Here is an 18997-nt window from a genome sequence, read left to right as displayed (position 1 = left end):
CAGCATGCACATGCAGGACTAATTTAGCAGGTGTTTGATAAATAAGTGAGATAAAGAACGTCAATCATCTGTAACAGCGCTGTGCTTCCTTACTGAACAGTGTCACTTACAAAGACACAATACCTTCCTATTTAGAATTATATAAATGTAAATCATGATTTTTACTTTGCTGTTGTTTTGGGGTATGATCTGAGGCTTTTGTTCAAGTATGTATGCTGCTGAGCTGATTGGTAAATGTCAGAGATGATGAGCTCACAACCCCCATGGTCTCTGCCGTAATCGTATGCAGTAATGAATAGAAAAGCCAAACTTAATGTGACTGCTGAAACATGACTTTGCAGCATATTTTTCACTTACACACTAGTTGAGGAATGAGCACCTATTAGTTTTCTTTATTTTCTATTTGTAAGTAATCTTGAAACTGTAGAACGAGAAGAAAAAGTTGCTACTTCTGGATGAAAACAAACAAACAAACATTACAGCTGAAGTCTGTCTTACAGGGTATCTTGTCAACTGATACTCTATTTAAATATTCCAGTTGAAGGAAATGACTGGTTTTAAGTTTAAATTCATATGTAACTTAATACCTCATTTTGTTGCCAGAGCGCTTTAGAGGGGACATAACAAAAATGAAAACATTTGCATGTCATAAATGAAATATGGCTGTGCTAAAATGAAAGTATAATGAATTTGTATTTTTAATCCCTGTACTAAAATACATCCCCATATAACTAGATAGTCCTGGCCTGCATGACACCGTTGAAGTGTGTTGTGTGAACTGCTGGGAACTACAGCACCCTCACAAGAGCTTTGGATGATTTTTCCCTCACGAAGTAGAATTCTGTCTGACTTCACTACAAATACCCTACATACAAAAGGATGTAACATCTTCCTGTTTCTGTCTATTTCACAGCCCAGAATGCATAAGAAGCATGACTGTACTCTGTACCATTTTGTGCCCATCTAAGGGTGGGACAGAGAAGGTGTACTATGTTTTCATTACTGTCTGATCTTTACTTTCACAGTGTTTCCTGAATGAAGTAGGTCTGTAGGCTACTGTTCGTGCAAATAGGCCATGGAGATGATCAACAGAGAAAAGTTGCAGTCACCATTCCATATCCAATCATAACCAGACATGGTAATACATAAAGGCTGATATGTAACTATTTATGAACTACAAAGATGGATGAATTTTTTAGAGTGATAAGCAAAGGCACTGCCTTTGCAGTGTCAGCTTGAAAGTGGTCTTTGCTTTCTACTGCTGATGTGTTGGTACTGACCTAAGATACGATGTTTTAATGTCAATCCTCAGATTGAACAAGTGAGCCAGCTTTCTGCTCTTGTACAAGCCCAGCTGGAGTACCACAAGCAGGCCACACAGATCCTTCAGCGAGTTACTTCTAAGCTGGAAGACAGGTAATACACTTCCTTTAAATTTGTTGAATTGCTTTTTATGTTTTCCAGAGGCAGAAAACCTATAAGTAGAATGCAAAATGTATGTAACACTGACTTACAATGTTTATAAACACATGCTTTCAATTAAATCACATTTGATAGCTTTAGTGAGCTGAGATGCTTTCCTCTACTCAGTCATACTCAGAATCATCTGCATCTCTAAAACACATAAACCTTAATTTGCAGTTGCCTGGTGAGACAGTCTTTGTTTTCGTAACCACACAATTAACAAGTTCCAAAAGATAACCTTTTGTCATTCTACACATTAATGGAAGGGTTAAACTTCCTTAAAATACCATGATTCCAGGGAAGGACTTGGCAAACATTGGAAGACTTAGAGTAAAATTCATAAAATCTGGAAGGTCAGCAAAGACTTTTCCTTTTAAATTCTCTTTTTCATCAAGTACAAGGAGTATCATGACAGAGCAGCTGGAAAGCAAGAACAGTTTCCTTCGAGATATTTCTTTTCTGAAGAAACAAGACTCTTGCTGAGCTTTTGGAGAGATTTTAGCAAGTCACTAAAACTGTCATCTTCAACTTCATAATCTGTGAAAAATGGTATCTGCTTCACAGAAATATTATGTGTAATAGAATTAAGTATTTTTTTATTCAAAGCTTTACTGTTTTGAAAAAAAGAACTGTAACTGAATGAAATACAACAAAGCCTTTTTGTTTATATTTATTTTGACAACATCATTACTTTTCTTTTAAATATATTTCTGTTTTATATTTCTGAAGAAGAAAAGCAATTTCTGGGGACTGACTAATACTGATAATATTTTGGATGGCGAAGAGACTCTTGTTATCAGGAGCAAAACTGGTTAAGTTAGAAGCAGTTTCTTTCAATACATAAATCAAAATGCTACCAACAACAACTCTGGGGCCAAACTAGGGACAGTTAGAGAAACCAACTTGCATTTTAAATGCAAAGATCTTGACTTAAATATTCTTCCCTAAGTGGTATTAGAATTACTTATGGAAGTTGTTTTGCATAAATTGCTCTCATTCTATCAACCTTAACTATGAATCTGAAAAAGTACCCTTTCCTAGAAATTCTAGACTTCTCAATTAAAAGAATAAATTAAAATGAATGATGCATAATATTTTTATTTTGGGAATCCAGGAAAACTGGAGTTGCACGTCTCTGTGAAACAAGTATTCCAAATTACAGATGAATGGAGTCAATACAGCTGAAGTCAATACATTCCCACACAGTCTCTGCACAAAATGACAAGAGTTGGCATCAACCAACTGAATAGCTAAGGCTTGCCAAAAACAGCAGCAAAATAACAGGTTTCAGTCAAGCTAAAAATGAGGGTAGAGATATTTGTACAGTCCTTTAAGCATTTCTAGATCATATCACGGGTTTTTCTCCACTATAAGCTCTTTGTTATTCTTAGACAAAAGGAAGTTGGCCAAAACGCTATTTCTTAAGGGAAAAGAAAAATTAATAACTCCATGGCACAGTTGCATCAGGTCGTTATTGGTAATTTGAACTAACACATTAAATAAAAATTACTCCAAATCCCAAAACTTTTTTAGACAGGCTGATTGATGGATGTTAACTTTAGCCTTGGAAATAAAGATGCTTGCATCTCATCTATTGACAAGAAAGTAACTCTTGACATTCAACTGATATGTTTTGGCAGAATAAAAGAGGCATCATCTCAGCCCAAAAGAGAATACCAGCCCAAACCTCGTATGAGCCTGGATTTCACAACTGGTGACAATACTCAGCACAATGGAGGAATATCCCATGCCACCACTCCCAAACCAGCAGGTAATAGCAGTAACAATGTGAGAAAAAAGCGCCAAATTTGGCTGAATTTTACTACAATGCAGAAGTTCCATGCTTCGTCCTAGAGAGTAATTCTTCATTAGTGAGGGAAAATGAAAATGAATCACAGAATCACAGAATCACATAATCGTCTAGGTTGGAAGAGACCTCCAAGATCATCTAGTCCAACCTCTGTCCTAACACTAACAAGTCCTACACTAAACCATATCACTAAGGGCTACATCTAAACGTCTTTTAAAGACCTCCAGGGATGGTGACTCAACCACCTCCCTGGGCAGTCCATTCCAATGCCTAACAACCCTTTCAGTAAAGAAGTTCTTCCTAACATCCAACCTAAACCTCCCCTGGTGCAACTTTAGCCCATTCCCCCTCGTCCTGTCACCAGGCACGTGGGAGAATAGACCAACCCCCACCTCTCTACAGCCTCCTTTAAGGTACCTATAGAGAGCAATAAGGTCTCCCCTGAGCCTCCTCTTCTCCAGGCTAAACAACCCCAGCTCCCTCAGCCACTCCTCATAAGACTTGTTCTCCAGACCCCTCACCAGCTTTGTTGCCCTTCTCTGGACTCACTCGAGCACCTCCATGTCCTTCTTGTAGCGAGGGGCCCAAAACTGAACACAGTACTCGAGGTGCGGCCTCACCAGAGCCGAGTACAGGGGGACAATCACCTCCTTAGACCTACTGGCCACACTGCTTCTTGTACAAGCCCGGATGCTGTTGGCCTTCTTGGCCACCTGAGCACACTGCTGGCTCATATTCAGCTGACTATCAACCAGTACTCCCAGGTCCTTCTCTGCCAGGCAGCTTTCCAACCACTCTTCTCCCAGCCTGTAGCGCTGCTTGGGGTTGTTACGCCCCAGATGCAGCACCCGGCACTTGGCCTTGTTGAACTTCATGCAGTTGACCTCAGCCCATCGGTCCAGCCTATCCAGATCCTCCTGCAGAGCCTTCCTTCCCTCGAGCAGATCGACACATGCACCTAACTTGGTGTCATCTGCAAACTTAGTGAGGGTGCACTCAATGCCCTCATCCAGGTCATCGATAAAGTTATTAAAGAGGACCGGCCCCAGCACTGAGCCCTGGGGGACTCCACTAGTAACCGGCCTCCAACTGGATTTGGCTCCATTCACCACAACGCTTTGGGCCCGGCCATCCAGCCAGTTTTTAACCCAACAAAGCGTACGCCAGTCCAAGCCATGAGTAGCCAGTTTCTTGAGGAGAATGTTGTGGGAAGCAGTGTCAAAAGCCTTACTGAAGTCAAGGTAGATCACATCCACAGCCTTTCCCTCATCCACCAAGCGCGTCACTTGGTCATAGAAGGAGATCAGGTTCGTCAAGCAGGACCTACCTTTCATAAACCCATGCTGACTGGGCCTGATCGCCTGGTTGTCCTGCAAGTGCTGCGTGATGACACTCAAGATAATCTGCTCCATGAGCTTCCCTGGCACTGAGGTCAAGCTAACAGGCCTATAGTTCCCCGGGTCTACCCTCCGGCCCTTCTTGTAGATGGGCGTCACGTTTGCTACCTGCCAGTCGACTGGGACCTCCCCTGATAGCCAGGACTGCCGATAAATAATGGAAAGCGGCTTGGCCAGCTCCTCCGCCAGTTCTTTCAGTACCCTCAGGTGGATCCCATCCGGCCCCATCGACTTGCGTACATCCAAGTGCTGTAGCAGGTCACCAACCATTTCCTCATGGATAGCGAGGGTCGCATCCTGCTCCCCATCCCCTTCCACCAGCTCAGGGTACCAGGTATCCAGAGAACAACTGGTATTGCCGCTAAAGACTGAGGCAAAGAAAGCATTGAGCACCTCAGCCTTTTCCTCATCTTTGTAACTAAGTTTCCCCCCGCATCCAGTAAAGGATGGAGATTCTCCTTAGTCCTCCTTTTTGCGTTGATGTATTTGTAAAAATGTTTTTTGTTATCTTTAACGGCAGTAGCCAGATTGAGCTCCAGATGAGCTTTGGCCTTTCTAATTTTGTCCCTGCACAGCCTCGCAACATCCTTATAGTCCTCCTGAGTAGCTCCCCCTCTTTTCCAAAGACTATAAACCCTCCTTTTTCTCCTAAGCTCAAGCCACAACTCTCTGCTCAGCCAGGCCGGTCTAGTTCCGCGTCGGCTTGTCTTTGGGCACGTGGGGACAGACCGCTCCTGAGCCATTAAGATTTCCTTCTTGAGGAGTGCCCAGCCTTCCTGGACTCCTTTGCCCTTCAGAACCTCCTCCCAAGGGACTCTGCCAACCAGTGTCCTGAACAGCTCAAAGTCAGCCCTCCGGAAGTCCAAGACAGCGGTTTTACTGGTCCCCTTCCTGACTTCACCAAGAATAGAGAACTGAACCATTTCGTGGTCACTCTGCCCAAGACAGCTCTCGGCCACCACATCTCCCACCAGTCCGTCACTGTTTGTGAACAGAAGGTCTAGCGGGGCACCTCCCCTGGTAGGCTCTCTAACCAGCTGCGTCAGGAAGTTATCTTCCACGCTCTCCAGAAACCTCCTAGACTGCTTTCTCTGGGCTGTGTTGTACTTCCAGGATATGTCTGGGAAGTTGAAGTCCCCCAGACTGAAGATAGTACAGGTGAGCTACTTAAACTGTTTGAACTGGCTATACCAATTCCACCAAAGGACACGGTCCAGTTGCAAAACGAAGTACAGCATTCTTTCTGAAATGTTCACATCCTCAGGCATGTGAACATGGATCCACTGCTTTAAATCTGTCTTTGGGTCAGAAGTTTCCTTAGTCCTAGAAACACAAAGGGATGCTGCCATACTAAATTCACCTTGAAATACAGATCTTAACAAAACAATCATTTAGAAAACCCAAAGACCAGCTGTAAGTTTTCCATGAGGATGCAGAATCCTGACACCCCAAAAAACTCCATAATCTTATCCTGCTCTGTAAAGACAGACATACAGCCTGAAATTAAAAATCACTAAAAACAAGAACAAAGCGAAGTGAGTTTTTCATCCAGCTGGGAGCAGGATGAAACATTTATGTAACCATGCATCATTATTGTCTTAACGATGTACTTTATTTCATATCAGCACATACTAAGAAAGCCTTGTCACTTGTTTCTCACAATAATGGTCTGTTAATTCCATGTTACAGTGATGGTTGTCCTCTGTCTGGTCCCTGACATCAACTGTTCCAGTTGATTTCAATGACAATTGCTAGCACATTCTGTATTGCACGACAGTGGTTTTTCACTAGATCTTTAGTCAGGATTTTCTTCCTTCCTGTTGTATCCTGATGTGAATATTTAATGTTCTCCCAAGTACAGGCAGCAACAGCATCTCCATTTGGCACCTGCAACTGGAAATTGTCATGCATAGCCTTCTAAAGTAGTAATTTTCTCATTATGCTGGCAAGACATGGGGGATTATACAGGGGATTATGCATGGGGGGTTATACTAGGGATTCCTTGTGCATGAGTGTGGCTTGAGTCTTGCATAGTAAAGGTCTTCCTGTCTTGTCATCAGAATTTTCTTCTTCCTTTGTGTTTTTGTGGTGTCATGAACACTTGTCTGTGCAAAGGCAGTACAGACTGATATTCCTGTATCCCTTAAGCATTTGTGTTTTCCTTTTCAGAGGGCAATATTTAGCATTTTCTTCAATAGGGATTCTGTCTTTTGAGGTTCTCATCAGTTTCAGAGAATTCCCTTCTTATTTGAAAATTCTTTAATATAGGTTTGGGCTGGTTCATTCAAAGCTCAGATCTTCAGTGTTCATTTGAATTTTAGTTCTAGTTTACCTTTCATAGCTAAGTCTTCTATGTTTCAGCTGTTAGTGATGAGGATACCAAACAGGCATCATAAGGCTTGTTGATGCCAGCAAAATAGACTTCATGAAAAATAAAGGATGTCTGCTCTCTTTAACTTTACTCCTCCAGCAAAATAAACAGTGAGCAATATATAAAGAAATGAAAGGAGGTTTCACTACAGAATTTCATAAATTAAATATACTATCTGAAAAGCTTATTGTATTGACATCTATAGAAATGTAGCTCAAGCATAGGTCTTCATTCATCATGAAGCCAGTACATATGAAAAAGCTGGAATATGTATTCCTAGAAATGTCATTATAGGGTAATGGCATGCATCAGTTCACTCTGACCACTGGAAGTACGTGAACTTTTACTATGGGAAGTCAGGTAGGAATATAAGTTTCATACATTTTAGTTCTGATAAATCCTAAATATTTTGACCAGGAACAGTTATGCTTTTGGTAGGCTTGAAGTTATAGAGACTTGGGAGGTAGAAGGGTGGGGCAAGAAGGAAAGCATATTTCTTAATTTCATATAAGCTATGAAAATCTAAACTAACTAATGACTTATAGTAGTATCTGTTAGCCATTCTAAAGGGTTTACATGATGTTTATCAGCTACCATATTTGAAAGCTTTCCATTTTAAACTTGTTCCAAATCTACCCTGGTGGCCACACAATCATCAATTTTTTTTTGTGATAATGGGGAGAAAATGTCATTGGAAACCTCTCTTTTAAATTCTGAAGATTAGGATCATGTATGACTGTTTGAAGTATATCTGTACCAGTGAAGATTCCAAATAAAGGCATAGTTAAATCTTCACTCTTGTTTCAATATACCCCTTTCACTGTTTACCTGAGACCCAGACAAAACATCTGTGCCAGTAAAGATGGAAATTTATTTGGGCTTTTGCTTCATTTTGTGTGTTTTGTAAACAGATAAAAATCAGATCCCAAACTGGTAGTAGCCGCTCTTTTAGGACCGGGCTTGACTGTAGTTTAGTTATTTTAGTAGTCTCATTTACTAACAGAACCACATATGAAGACTCAACGCTGTCAAAAGCTTTTAACTACCTTCTAATGCAGTTTAGCAGTCCAAATTTAGATGCTGTCAAAGGACTGTCATCACCATATGAATTACCTCAGAACAGCAAAATTTGTAGAAAGTAGGAGGGTTAAGTGGATACTGTAACAGTCAAGATTTTTAAACATGCTGTTTCTTTCTGTTTCTTCTCCACAGGTGCTCACATGGATCAGCCATGCTGCCGAGCTCTGTATGACTTTGAACCAGAAAATGAGGGGGAGCTGGGATTTAAAGAGGGTGATATTATTACCCTTACTAACCAGATCGATGAAAACTGGTATGAAGGGATGCTTCATGGCCAGTCAGGCTTCTTCCCTATCAATTATGTTGATATTCTAGTTCCTTTACCCAATTAGAATGGCTGATTCACCACCTGACCCAGATAGTAATGTCAGTACCACTGCTTTCCAAATGCTGCTTCTTACACCTTACAAGTGCAAATTGCAGTGGTTAGAGTCATCAAGTCCCACTGAGCATCTTTGGTTTATGTGTTGTCATACTACGTAGTGGTGATGCGTGGTATCTTCTGAGCCAACACAATGTTGTGAGCCAACACAGTGTTAGATCACTTGGCCATGCTGGCCTGGTGGTAACCAGAGCTATTGCTGAGACGGAGTTGGGAAGACAATGGCAAGCCAGACAGATGACTCATGGTGAAGTAGCAGGAAGTGAAGGCGGTATTGGGAAGATAATGCCTATCACCACTGTATTACTTTTCAATCTTAGTTCTCTATAAAAAGAGGGAAGAGTTCTTACCATTCCATCTTTCCCTTCCTTATGGTACAGTTCACACAGGTCTAACCTTGTCTAACCAGAATTGTGTCTTCTGACCAAAATGGCTTGCTATTCTCACAGAGACAGTATAAATGTAGACCCTCTGGTTTCTCAGAAAGTGAACCACTGTACTGTGTGCCCTTCTGATCTATGCTCATTTTTGTATTCTTGATTGTTATTTAAAACCTATTTCCATCCAGAAGTAAACTGTAAACCATAAAAAGGGGATTCCTATAATAAAAAGCTTGAACCACAAACCACATGAATTTGCCCTTCAGAAATTTTGAGCATGCTCAACAAAATGCCAATAGGAGGGCAAGATAGGGGATAAAACTGCTTAAGTGTTAACTGTTTCTTGTCAATTTTTGGCACAAAATCATGCTGCTTAAGAACCAGATATTCTTTGTAAAATCATTCACTGGGGAAGAAATCCAACCAAACACAACCCTCCCTTCTTTTATTTCTGTCTACCATGTGTTCTTCGAACATCATTTGTGCATATTCTGCCCTCAATGAGGACTAAATAAAACTTATTTCTTTTTGTGTTGAGCAATTAAAGACATGTGGCTGTATATGCAAAAACACTTCCCCATATGTTTAGTTCATTATTTTTTTTCCTCCTTACTGCACTTGGTGTGTACAGTGCTGTGCCTAGCTTCTCAGCGTTCTTTTGGTAACAATTGCAAAGGTTCTGTTAGTTTAGTTGTCCAGAGTTCTATTTATCTAAACTATACAGACTCTTTCAGAGGTTTAATGTGCTGCTTCGAATGTGCCACTTCAGTACTGGATGATGTGAAATGAAGACATTCCCTACTGCTTTATGTATAAACTGTATCATGGAAATATTGATATTTCAAATAAATGCTGAGAGAATAACTGGAATAATGTTGTGTATTATTATTTTAGTGCTTATAAATCTGTTGTGCTAACTTCAGCTAATAAGAATTTTGTTTCAGAAGGCATTTTCTTCAAACCTGACCTGCAAATGTTTATATATATAAGTTATTTTTTACATTATTATATTGCTTCTCTGAATTGCAACCCATATGTATAATAGCCCTCATAAACAGGGTAAGCTGAACACTGAGCACATTAAGTTAATGTCATAAAGACCAGCATCCAATCTTGTGGAGACATGGTATTTCCCATTAAAGATGGATGGTTTTCAAAAAAACATCTAGTAATGCTTACTACAATGCTAGTAGTTTGTAGTAATATTTCATTTGTTTTATATAATTCAGCATTTAATTTCATTTTATACTCTTTATTGTACACATATTGTGATGGGTTGGCCTTGGCAAAGAGCCAGACACCCATCCAGCCGCTTCCTCACGGTCCCTCAGTGGGATGGGAGAGAAAACAATGAGAAAACTTGTGAGTTGAGATAAAGATGGGGAGATCGCTTACTGGTTACTGTCACAAACAGACTCAACCTGGAGAAATTTATTATCACTTAAAATAGGTTTGGGTAGTGAGAAATGAAAAAGACTAACATTAAAATAACACCTTTCCTGCCCTGTTTCCCAAGCTCAAATTCACTCTTTCCCTCCTGACTCTTCTTTCCCCAAACAGCCCATGGGGCTGGCGAGCTGGGATTGTGGTCGGTCCAGAGCAGCTCCTCTCTGCTTCCCCTTCCTCCTTGCACCTTTGCCCTGCTCTTTGTGTGGCCTCTCTGTGTGCTGCAGTGAGTGTATCTGCTCAGGTGTCATGGAGCACGTCCAGAAGATTATTGCTGGCTTACTATTTTGTACTGTTTTTGTAGGGTGTGCAAGTATACAGCAACTATCTTAGAGAAAATTATGTATGATCTAGAGCAAAAGATGATTGGTATGCAGTGCTGCCCCACTCCCACCCTGCTGAGGAGTTGTTTTTTAGAGCATAGGGAAGTCACAGAATCACAGAATCATCTAGGTTGGAAGACACCTCCAAGATAACCTAGTCCGACCTCTGACCTAACACTAACAAGTCCTACACTAAACCATATCACTAAGGGCTACATCTAAACGTCTTTTAAAGACCTCCAGGGATGGTGACTCAACCACTTCCCTGGGCAGCCCATTCCAATGCCTAACAACCCTTTCAGTAAAGAAGTTCTTCCTAATATCCAACCTAAACCTCCCCTGGCGCAACTTTAGCTCATTTCCCCTTGTCCTGTCACCAGGCACATGGGAGAATTGACCAACCGCCACCTCGCTACAGCCTTCTTTAAGGTACTTATAGAGAGCAATAAGGTCGCCCCTGAGCCTCCTCTTCTCCAGGCTGAACAACCCCAGCTCCCTCAGCCGCTCCTCGTAAGACTTGTTCTTCAGACCCCTCACCATCTTTGTTGCCCTTCTCTGGACTCTCTCGAGCACCTCCATGTCCTTCTTGTAGCGAGGGGCCCAAAACTGAACACAGTACTGGAGGTGCAACCTCACCAGAGCCGAGTACAGGGGGGAAATGCGTCTTTCCACAAATAAGGCCAGAAAGAACGCACAAAGAGTCCAAAAAATCTGTTAAATACCATCACCCTGTGACATGGGAACAGACCTGACATGTTGTATTCTTGGTGCTTCTGTTTTCTGTCTCATCCGATGATCCCTGAAGAACGCTCTATTCTTTAAGTAGGAATCCTTAAGTAGGATCAAAACCTTATTTGACCACAACAGAGATTACTAGGGCTGACAAAAGTTTGCATCTAAAGCTCCAGTGATAGGATTAGGGAAAGGAAGAAAACAGGAAACTGTTTTTACATCCCAGGTAGTTCAAAGCTTTTTCTACAAAGCTCTGACTCCATTCCCTTCTAACATTTTACTGATGGGAGGCAACATTCTGTTTCACTGGCAGACATAACTTTTGAAATCCTGCTTCCTAAGGTATATATTTTCAGAAACATTTTTAAAATTTGGTATGGATGCCTAATTATCAAACTTCTCTGTAAAAAAAAAATTAAATTAAAAAAAAAAAAAGAAAGTCTCCCAGCATAAGCTATCATCTGCTGAATACAACTAAATATTTTGTTGTTGTTTTTGTTTGTTTTGTTCTGTTTTTTGCCTTCTTTCTCTTTCTCATTTATTGCAAAGTAAAACTGTGAAAAACAAAAATGGGGAAAAAAACAAAAAACACAAAGGTTTCCCCTGAACAGTTGTGGATTACAAAAACAAACAAACAAACAAACTGGTTTTGTTTTGCCTTTTAGTTTTCTCTCTCTTTTAAAATATCCCTTTCCTTCCAGTAAATTTGAAAGAAGATGATAGTCGCACAGAGAATTTTTTATTTGAATTATGGCACTATGCAGACAACTCTTGCTTTATAAGGAGACAAGACCTGCAAAGTGCTAGGGGGTCTTCTTTCCTGGGTTCACGTTTTTAGGTCTTTCTAGATGGCACCATCTAAGCTGAGCAATAGTTCTGCTCCAAGATGTGCCCTACGCTTGTCACATCAATGGGCTATGAAAACTGCATAGATTTTGTAAAAGCAGGGAGCAGGGTGTATGGGGGTCTATGTACATATGGGTCTCTTCCCAGCATAAAAGTAGGCCGTGTTCAAGATGGGCATATTAAGCAGTGAATTAGGGCACATTCCCAAGTAGCACTATATAAATCTGACTCCATTTTATTGAAATGAACCTGGTGTTAATTCTCTGTAATGCACCAGTAGGTTGGTTATGCAATTAGCCTACTAACTAGCCTACTATGCAAGTAAGAAAATTAGAATTTAAGTTCAGATTTTCTGCTCTGTATGCATTATTTTATTAATCTGTAAACTGATAGTCCAAATGCAGACTTGGAATTTCCAAAAGGTATTGCTATCTTGCCTCATTATTTGGCCCAAAATATTGTGGAAGATGGGAACAGCTTTGTGAAAAAATCTTCCTGTGAACTGTAAAGTACAGATCAATTCTATGCTATGTACCTTTAATAGTTATATCTAACTATTGATATATGAAGACAGGCAAGAGTGATGGGCTAAAGTGAAATAGTGAAAGACTTTGAGCTAATAAGATTTTGACTAAACATCCACTTAATTAGTTTGATGAATAATGAACAAATACATAAGGAATAACTTAGCCAAGTTTTGTAAAAAATTGCAAGCCACATCTAAGTATACATAGCACAATTTTAGTCATGACCCATGTGTGTTGGTCTTTTTTTCTTGAACCAGGTCATTTATAGAAAATACATTACTAATCAATTTTCCATCTGCATATAAACCCAGCACACTGCCATTAGCCTGTGAGTGGTGGCAAGTGAAAGAAACAAGAAAGAAGACCCCTTAGCTCTGTTTAGAAAAGCTCAGGTGAAGTTAATAAGGATGCATGCCTTGAAAAGATTTAATAAGGATGCATGCCTTGAAAAGATCAGTAAGGGCATACAACTGCAAAAGTTGTCCTTTGCAAACTTTTTTGCAAAAATCTCTAATAACAGAGCACAATTGAGTAGCATTTAAGACAGTTGTCCTTTATAATGTGCACCATATGCAGTTATGCAGTGTAGAATTTAAAGTCAAATTTTTAGTTAAAAAAAAAAAAGAAAAGAAAAATTTTATCTGCTATGCATCTAAAATGTTTTACTAATACTATTACATCTTCTCTGTTCAAATCCTGGAGCTAAGCACACTTTTGAGATCTCTGCTTTCTAATACCTAAAACACTCATCTTTTTTTTTTTTTTTTTTCTTTTCCCCCTCAAGGACAGAATTATTATTTAATTATGTTAATTATTATGTTGTTTATATTTTTTTCTGTAAAAAGAGATGCTATGAGTCACCACAGAATCAGTATGGCTGAGGCTGTCTGGAACTCTCTAGTCCCATACCTGTTCAAGCAGAGCCAGCTAGAGTAGGTTGTTCAGGTCCAGGTTGTTCAGATTGTCCAGTCAGGTTTAAAGATCTCCACAGATATTTGTGGTGACTCCACAGCCTCTCTGGGCACCCTCTGCCCCCAGGTTTGACCAATCTCACCTATGGACAATGCTTCCAGTATATCCATGCCTCTCTTGTACTGGGGAGACAAGAATGGACCCAGGACTCTAAATTTGGCTTACCAGTGCTGATGAGAGGGGAAGGATTACTTCCCTCAACCTCCTGGCAATGCTGCCCAAAGGAGCCTGGAGCCTGTTGGCCTTCTCCACAAGGGCACACACCTGGCTTGTGGTCAACTTGGCATACACTGGGTCCCCCATGTCCTTCACATCAGAGCTGTGCAAACTGTTCTGTCAGCTGCCTCTGTAAAATTTAACCAACTGTAAAATTTAACTGTTATGTTATGCGTCAAATACTCAAATGTCCACAGGCCTTTTCCAAAGCCTGTATGTTATGCACAGCGAGGTCAAGACTAGTTATGGCTTTGTGTAACGGTTAAGGCTATAATGGTTGACAACATGAAGTACTTGAGGGCTAGTGAGGCATCTAATGGTGGAAATGACAATACACAGTTTGAGTGATTACACTGAGTTAATTGCATAAAGAGAATTCCATGAATACCTTGGCTAGGTTTCAAGGATTTAACATCTATTGTAAGTGCCTATACATAAAGTTTGGTTTCTTAAAGTGCCCATTGAGTTGCCACTTAGGCTGGTGGTGATTACAGGTTTTGTTTGCAAAGTTCGTCAAGTGTCTGCATGTCTTACCCAGAAGCACTGAAGCCTTGGCAAAACTCAACCTTGACCCTTTGCAGCTGACAGACTAGGTAATACTCTGGCAATATTGCAAGCAGAACTCAGTCCACATTGCAGTCTCATATTTTCTTAACTTATATCAAGGCCTGCTGGGTGATTTTACCTTTAAGCACTCTCAGCAAATTTATAGCACTAACTCTAGTTGGGCAGTCCCAGACAGATATTTTATGTCCCCTTCTGCCTGAGCCCTCCAGAGATCAGAAGAGTATGAAAACCACAAGCTCCTGTAGTAAAGCAAAATTGTCATGTCTGAAGTTTCAGCCCGTGTATGGTGTTGCATGATGAAGAAGGCAACTCAAGGACAGGCACAAAGGATGTTTGGTCTGCTTGCAGGAAGCTTCAGAGCTAGAACTATCCTCTCTTATCACTAACTTTTCAGGTGGTGTTGGGGAATAAATGCTTGCTGAATCAACAGGAAACAGCAGAATACTCAGTAAGTAAATGGGGAAGGGATTTTATTTATCTTCAACTATTTCAGCAGAGATGGGACTTATATTCCTGGAATTTCTCTGACTTTTAACTGTTTAGTGGAAAGCAGTCAGAATGGTCTTTGCTGGTCCCAAGACAAATACTGACATAAAGAGCAAAATAGAGACACAAACAGAAAACCTTACAAGCATACTTTACTTTTTCAGTGAGAGAAGGAGCTGGCCTATGACAATAGCTCTTGTGCAGGAGACAGAACAAGCTTGTTAACACCTCACAGTTACCATAGTGCAAACTTGAACCATGAGGAAAAGATATGGTATGATGATGGACATTGGCATACACTGATGATGATGTCCAAAGGAAACTGCAGATGCATCAGCTTCATCCAATACTACAGCAATTTTCTGATCCAATGTTGTACTCAGTTTCTGTGTGATGAGTGGAGTAGAGGGAAGGATAACGGTAGGGCAGCTCATCAGCTCCTGTAAGCCAGCAGGTGCAGTAAAGCTTGCTCTTCGAAGAGCATAATGAATTACAGATATTAAGTAAATAGAAGGCATCTGGACTGTGTATGCCATCATTTTAACACTTGTCAGAAAAAGGATAAAAAGCCAGACACACTAGACGAAAATAATTTAGACTCACAACATTAACTGCAAAAGAACAGCAGTAGTTGTGTTCAGCTGTGCGTGAAGTTGAAATAACTGTGTAAAATGAGGAAGCCTCTAGAGGAATAGGACAGTATAGACAATTTCACAGCTTCTTCAGCATTTCTTCTCCCAGAAACTGCTCCCTGCTTTCACTCTAGATCATTGAGAAATTACTATTTGTTTTGGCCTGGAAGTCTAAAAGGGTCTCACGGGGATCCCCAAGTTACTGAGGTCACATCATATTCATTTCCAAAGCACACAGAGATCTGTTTAAGGTCCTAGGATGTGGCTCAGCATAGATTTGATTTCCAGCGCTGTCAGAGAACTGTTGCCAGAAGTTGGTCCATGCATTTAGTTTTAGACTTCCAATTGTACAATAAGGACTGAAAATAATTCCATGCTTCACAGAGCTGTTGAGAATGTGTGTTAATGTGCATGAAGCTCTCAGACTTAACACTGTAGACTTGAGGAAAAATCTGCTCAGTTTGCTCTGTGCAATTGTTGCACTAGTCCAACCAAATAAAAATTTCTGCATTTACCCAAGGACAAAATTACAACTCTGAAGTGTTACCTTTGGCTGTTTTAGAATACTTGCTAAGCTTTCATACCCTAAACTTCAGCTGAGAGACTGAAAATGGAATTAAGCTGAAGGTATCCTCCAGTGTATATTAGGGTGATGTTTGGCAAATACTGGTATTAATGTGCTGCAATTTCATAGGCAAATATCTGGAGACCACAACTTGAGCATTTCACTAGGCTGTGAGCTTAACAGCAGGTGTGCTCCTCCACACCTCTATGTCAGAGTGCCTATGAAATAATAGCACAAACAATACAAACAGCTCTTTCTCTATTCTTCAAAGCCTGCAAAGGTGAAAAATAGTCCCATTAGCTGGTATGCTTTTCACTTCTTTATGTCTAAATGAAGTTCATGGAATTCTCCAACTCTTTAAACCCCAAGAAAAGGACACAGTAAGGTCTCACTTATCTGTTGCTTTCTGCAATATTGTAGTATGTAGACATACGAACAACTAGTCTGCTGATCTGACTTGTAGCACGGTATACACACTTTTAGAGATTGCTATGAGGTGAAGCTGGAAGCACAGGCAGGTGTTAAAATGCCTCATATTCCTCATATGTGGGGCACTACTTCCTGAAGATAAGCAGTCACTTCTACGCAAGTATTTCCAGTTTGTGCAAGAAGCCTCTTATTTGATCTCTGAGGTAAAGAGATTCCTCTTGATAGTGTGTGACTGTCAGTCTGTGTTCTAAACTTAATACAGCCTAGCAGCTCACTTTTGTCATTGCTCCTGTGGGAAACCACAGCAGGGAAGGACTGCGCAAGAGCAGGAATCTCACAATCCCTGCTGAACTTATAGGCTCCCACGAGCTGTAAGAAAATGTAATAGGGTATGCTTTGTTTCTATTTTCATACCCTGCAAAGCGTTTTTTGATTGGTGATGTATAACAATGAAGCCTCTTTGTTGCAATATGAATGTGGTTTCTCTTCCAGTAAGGAAGGCATCAGCAGCCACTGGGTAAGACAGTCATTTTCTTCAAGCTGCATACCACATATGCTTCCACCACCTTCTCAAGACAACGAAGGGACCCAAATCTGTTTTTAACAAGCTGAGCATGTTCTAATTAAATACAGCAGGCAAACTTCTCATAAATTTTGTATCATAGCTCCTGCCAGGTTAGAAGTATTTGCGTTTTGTTAGTTTGCTGTTAATATTGGGAACCAGTAGAGGGCACTCTGGCATTTAATTTTAATATTATACTAGTACTTTTTTTTTTTTTTTTTCCTGTCAAATTTAAAGTTTTAAAAGATACTTTTAACAAATGTAAAGGTTCCTACAGGTAATGGCCATTGTGTAGAAGTGATTGTGAAAGCTTGCATTTTCCATATCACCCAAACATGAAAATTGAAATTAAAAAAAAAACAAAAACAAACAAAAAACAGAAACAAACAAACAAACAAAAATACCCCAAACCTGTGGAATTTGCCAAAGCTCACCCTACATACTTCCATATATCATCTTGGCATACTTCATCTTTGCATAATACAGGAAATCTTTTGTTCATGCAGATCTTCAGAATGGGTTAATGAAAGACATCTAAGGGTTGAAAAGTCCAGTAAAACAGTTGAATAGCACTCATATATTCACATCACCCATCTGCCCCAAATAAAGTTATTTTAGCTATCTCCTACCTACAGATCCTCTCAGCATAAAGCTTGGTAATTTCTGTCAGGTACACACATGCCTGGATATTTTTTTTTTCTCCCTTACCCCGTTATAATAATAGAATTGCAGATGCTTACCTTCAGAAAACATTAAAAAAATCAGAATCACTTCTGGAATTGTTCATTCAAGCACAAACTATTCATCATGAAATACATCTTGTCAGCCTCTAGCTGGAAGGAGAGTTATGCTTTCTTTGGGCCAAACCGTCTCAGGGAGGATACTAGAATATGAATGTTTTGACAGTTCATAGCACCTTTCATCTGAAGTTCTCCAAATAATTCATGCATATTAATTGAGGCGCCTTGTAGCAAAATCTTTTTTATTATACCCATTTTACATATGGGCCCTTGAGGCATAGGTGAATAAGACCAGCTTTTTCCAAAACATATCTTGAAGTAGTTGTTTCAGTGCCAGGTTGTACTTCACAGTAAGCTTAGGATAATTTCAGATGTGTTTTGGTTGTTTCTCTAGTGATGTATTACTAGTAAGGGGACTTGAGTGGACTAATTATGTAATGGAATTTAATTAATCAGTAACTTGACCCTAAGGAGTAAAGATGGGTTCTCCAGAGACCTTCCAAAAGTTATTCGTATTGGTAAACAACTAAGCCAAAAGGCACCCGTCAAAGTTCTGGAACAACTACTCATCAATGTGAAATCTTACAAACAGCCTCAAAAACAGCTTTTAAGACTATCCACCTCATGAACACTTGTACATGTGCAAGAGGAGGCAATATGTGGGGCAAAAGGATAATAACCTGAGGCATTATTGTTGGTGTAGTCAAGGCATACTTTGGATGTCAAAGGGATAGCAGCAGCGATGGCAAAGCACTGCCATATGTGCTCCTGCATGGCACCACCAGAGAGCTGGACTGGTGTCATCAGCAACGGCAGTGCTTTGTAAGATGCATTTCTGCTTGGTATAATAGAAACCATTTTTCCTGACATTTTGACCATTTATAACTCTCATTTTGACTATTTAGATTGGGTTTAAAAGAAGAAACTTGGCTCTTATTTATTTATCTATCTATCCATCTATCTATCTATCTATTTATTTATTTATTTTTCTTGTCATTGCAATAGAAATACAAGAACACAATCATGAGGATAAAACTTAATGGGTATATGCTGCTACTTTCACTTATATA

At 40.1% G+C, this 18997-nt stretch overlaps 1 protein-coding gene across 1 annotated transcript in view; it reads left to right on the top strand.

The window, feature by feature from the left end:
• The window catches only part of SH3GL2 (SH3 domain containing GRB2 like 2, endophilin A1), a 97575-nt gene extending 87821 nt beyond the window's left edge, over window positions 1–9754 (top strand). Inside the window, exons 7-9 of the mRNA XM_083818997.1 lie at window positions 1313–1416; window positions 3105–3235; window positions 8255–9754. Coding sequence (XP_083675123.1) covers window positions 1313–1416; window positions 3105–3235; window positions 8255–8454 — 435 coding nt within the window. The 3' untranslated portion in view covers window positions 8455–9754. The remainder of the gene's footprint in view (window positions 1–1312; window positions 1417–3104; window positions 3236–8254) is intronic.
• Window positions 9755–18997: the final 9243 nt, after the last annotated feature.

The sequence above is a fragment of the Anser anser genome (genome assembly GCF_964211835.1).
Source record: "Anser anser genome assembly, chromosome: Z".
Classification (NCBI taxonomy): Eukaryota; Metazoa; Chordata; class Aves; order Anseriformes; family Anatidae; genus Anser; species Anser anser.
Note: the sequence above shows the minus strand (reverse complement) of the source record. Positions and strands in the feature narration are given on the sequence as shown.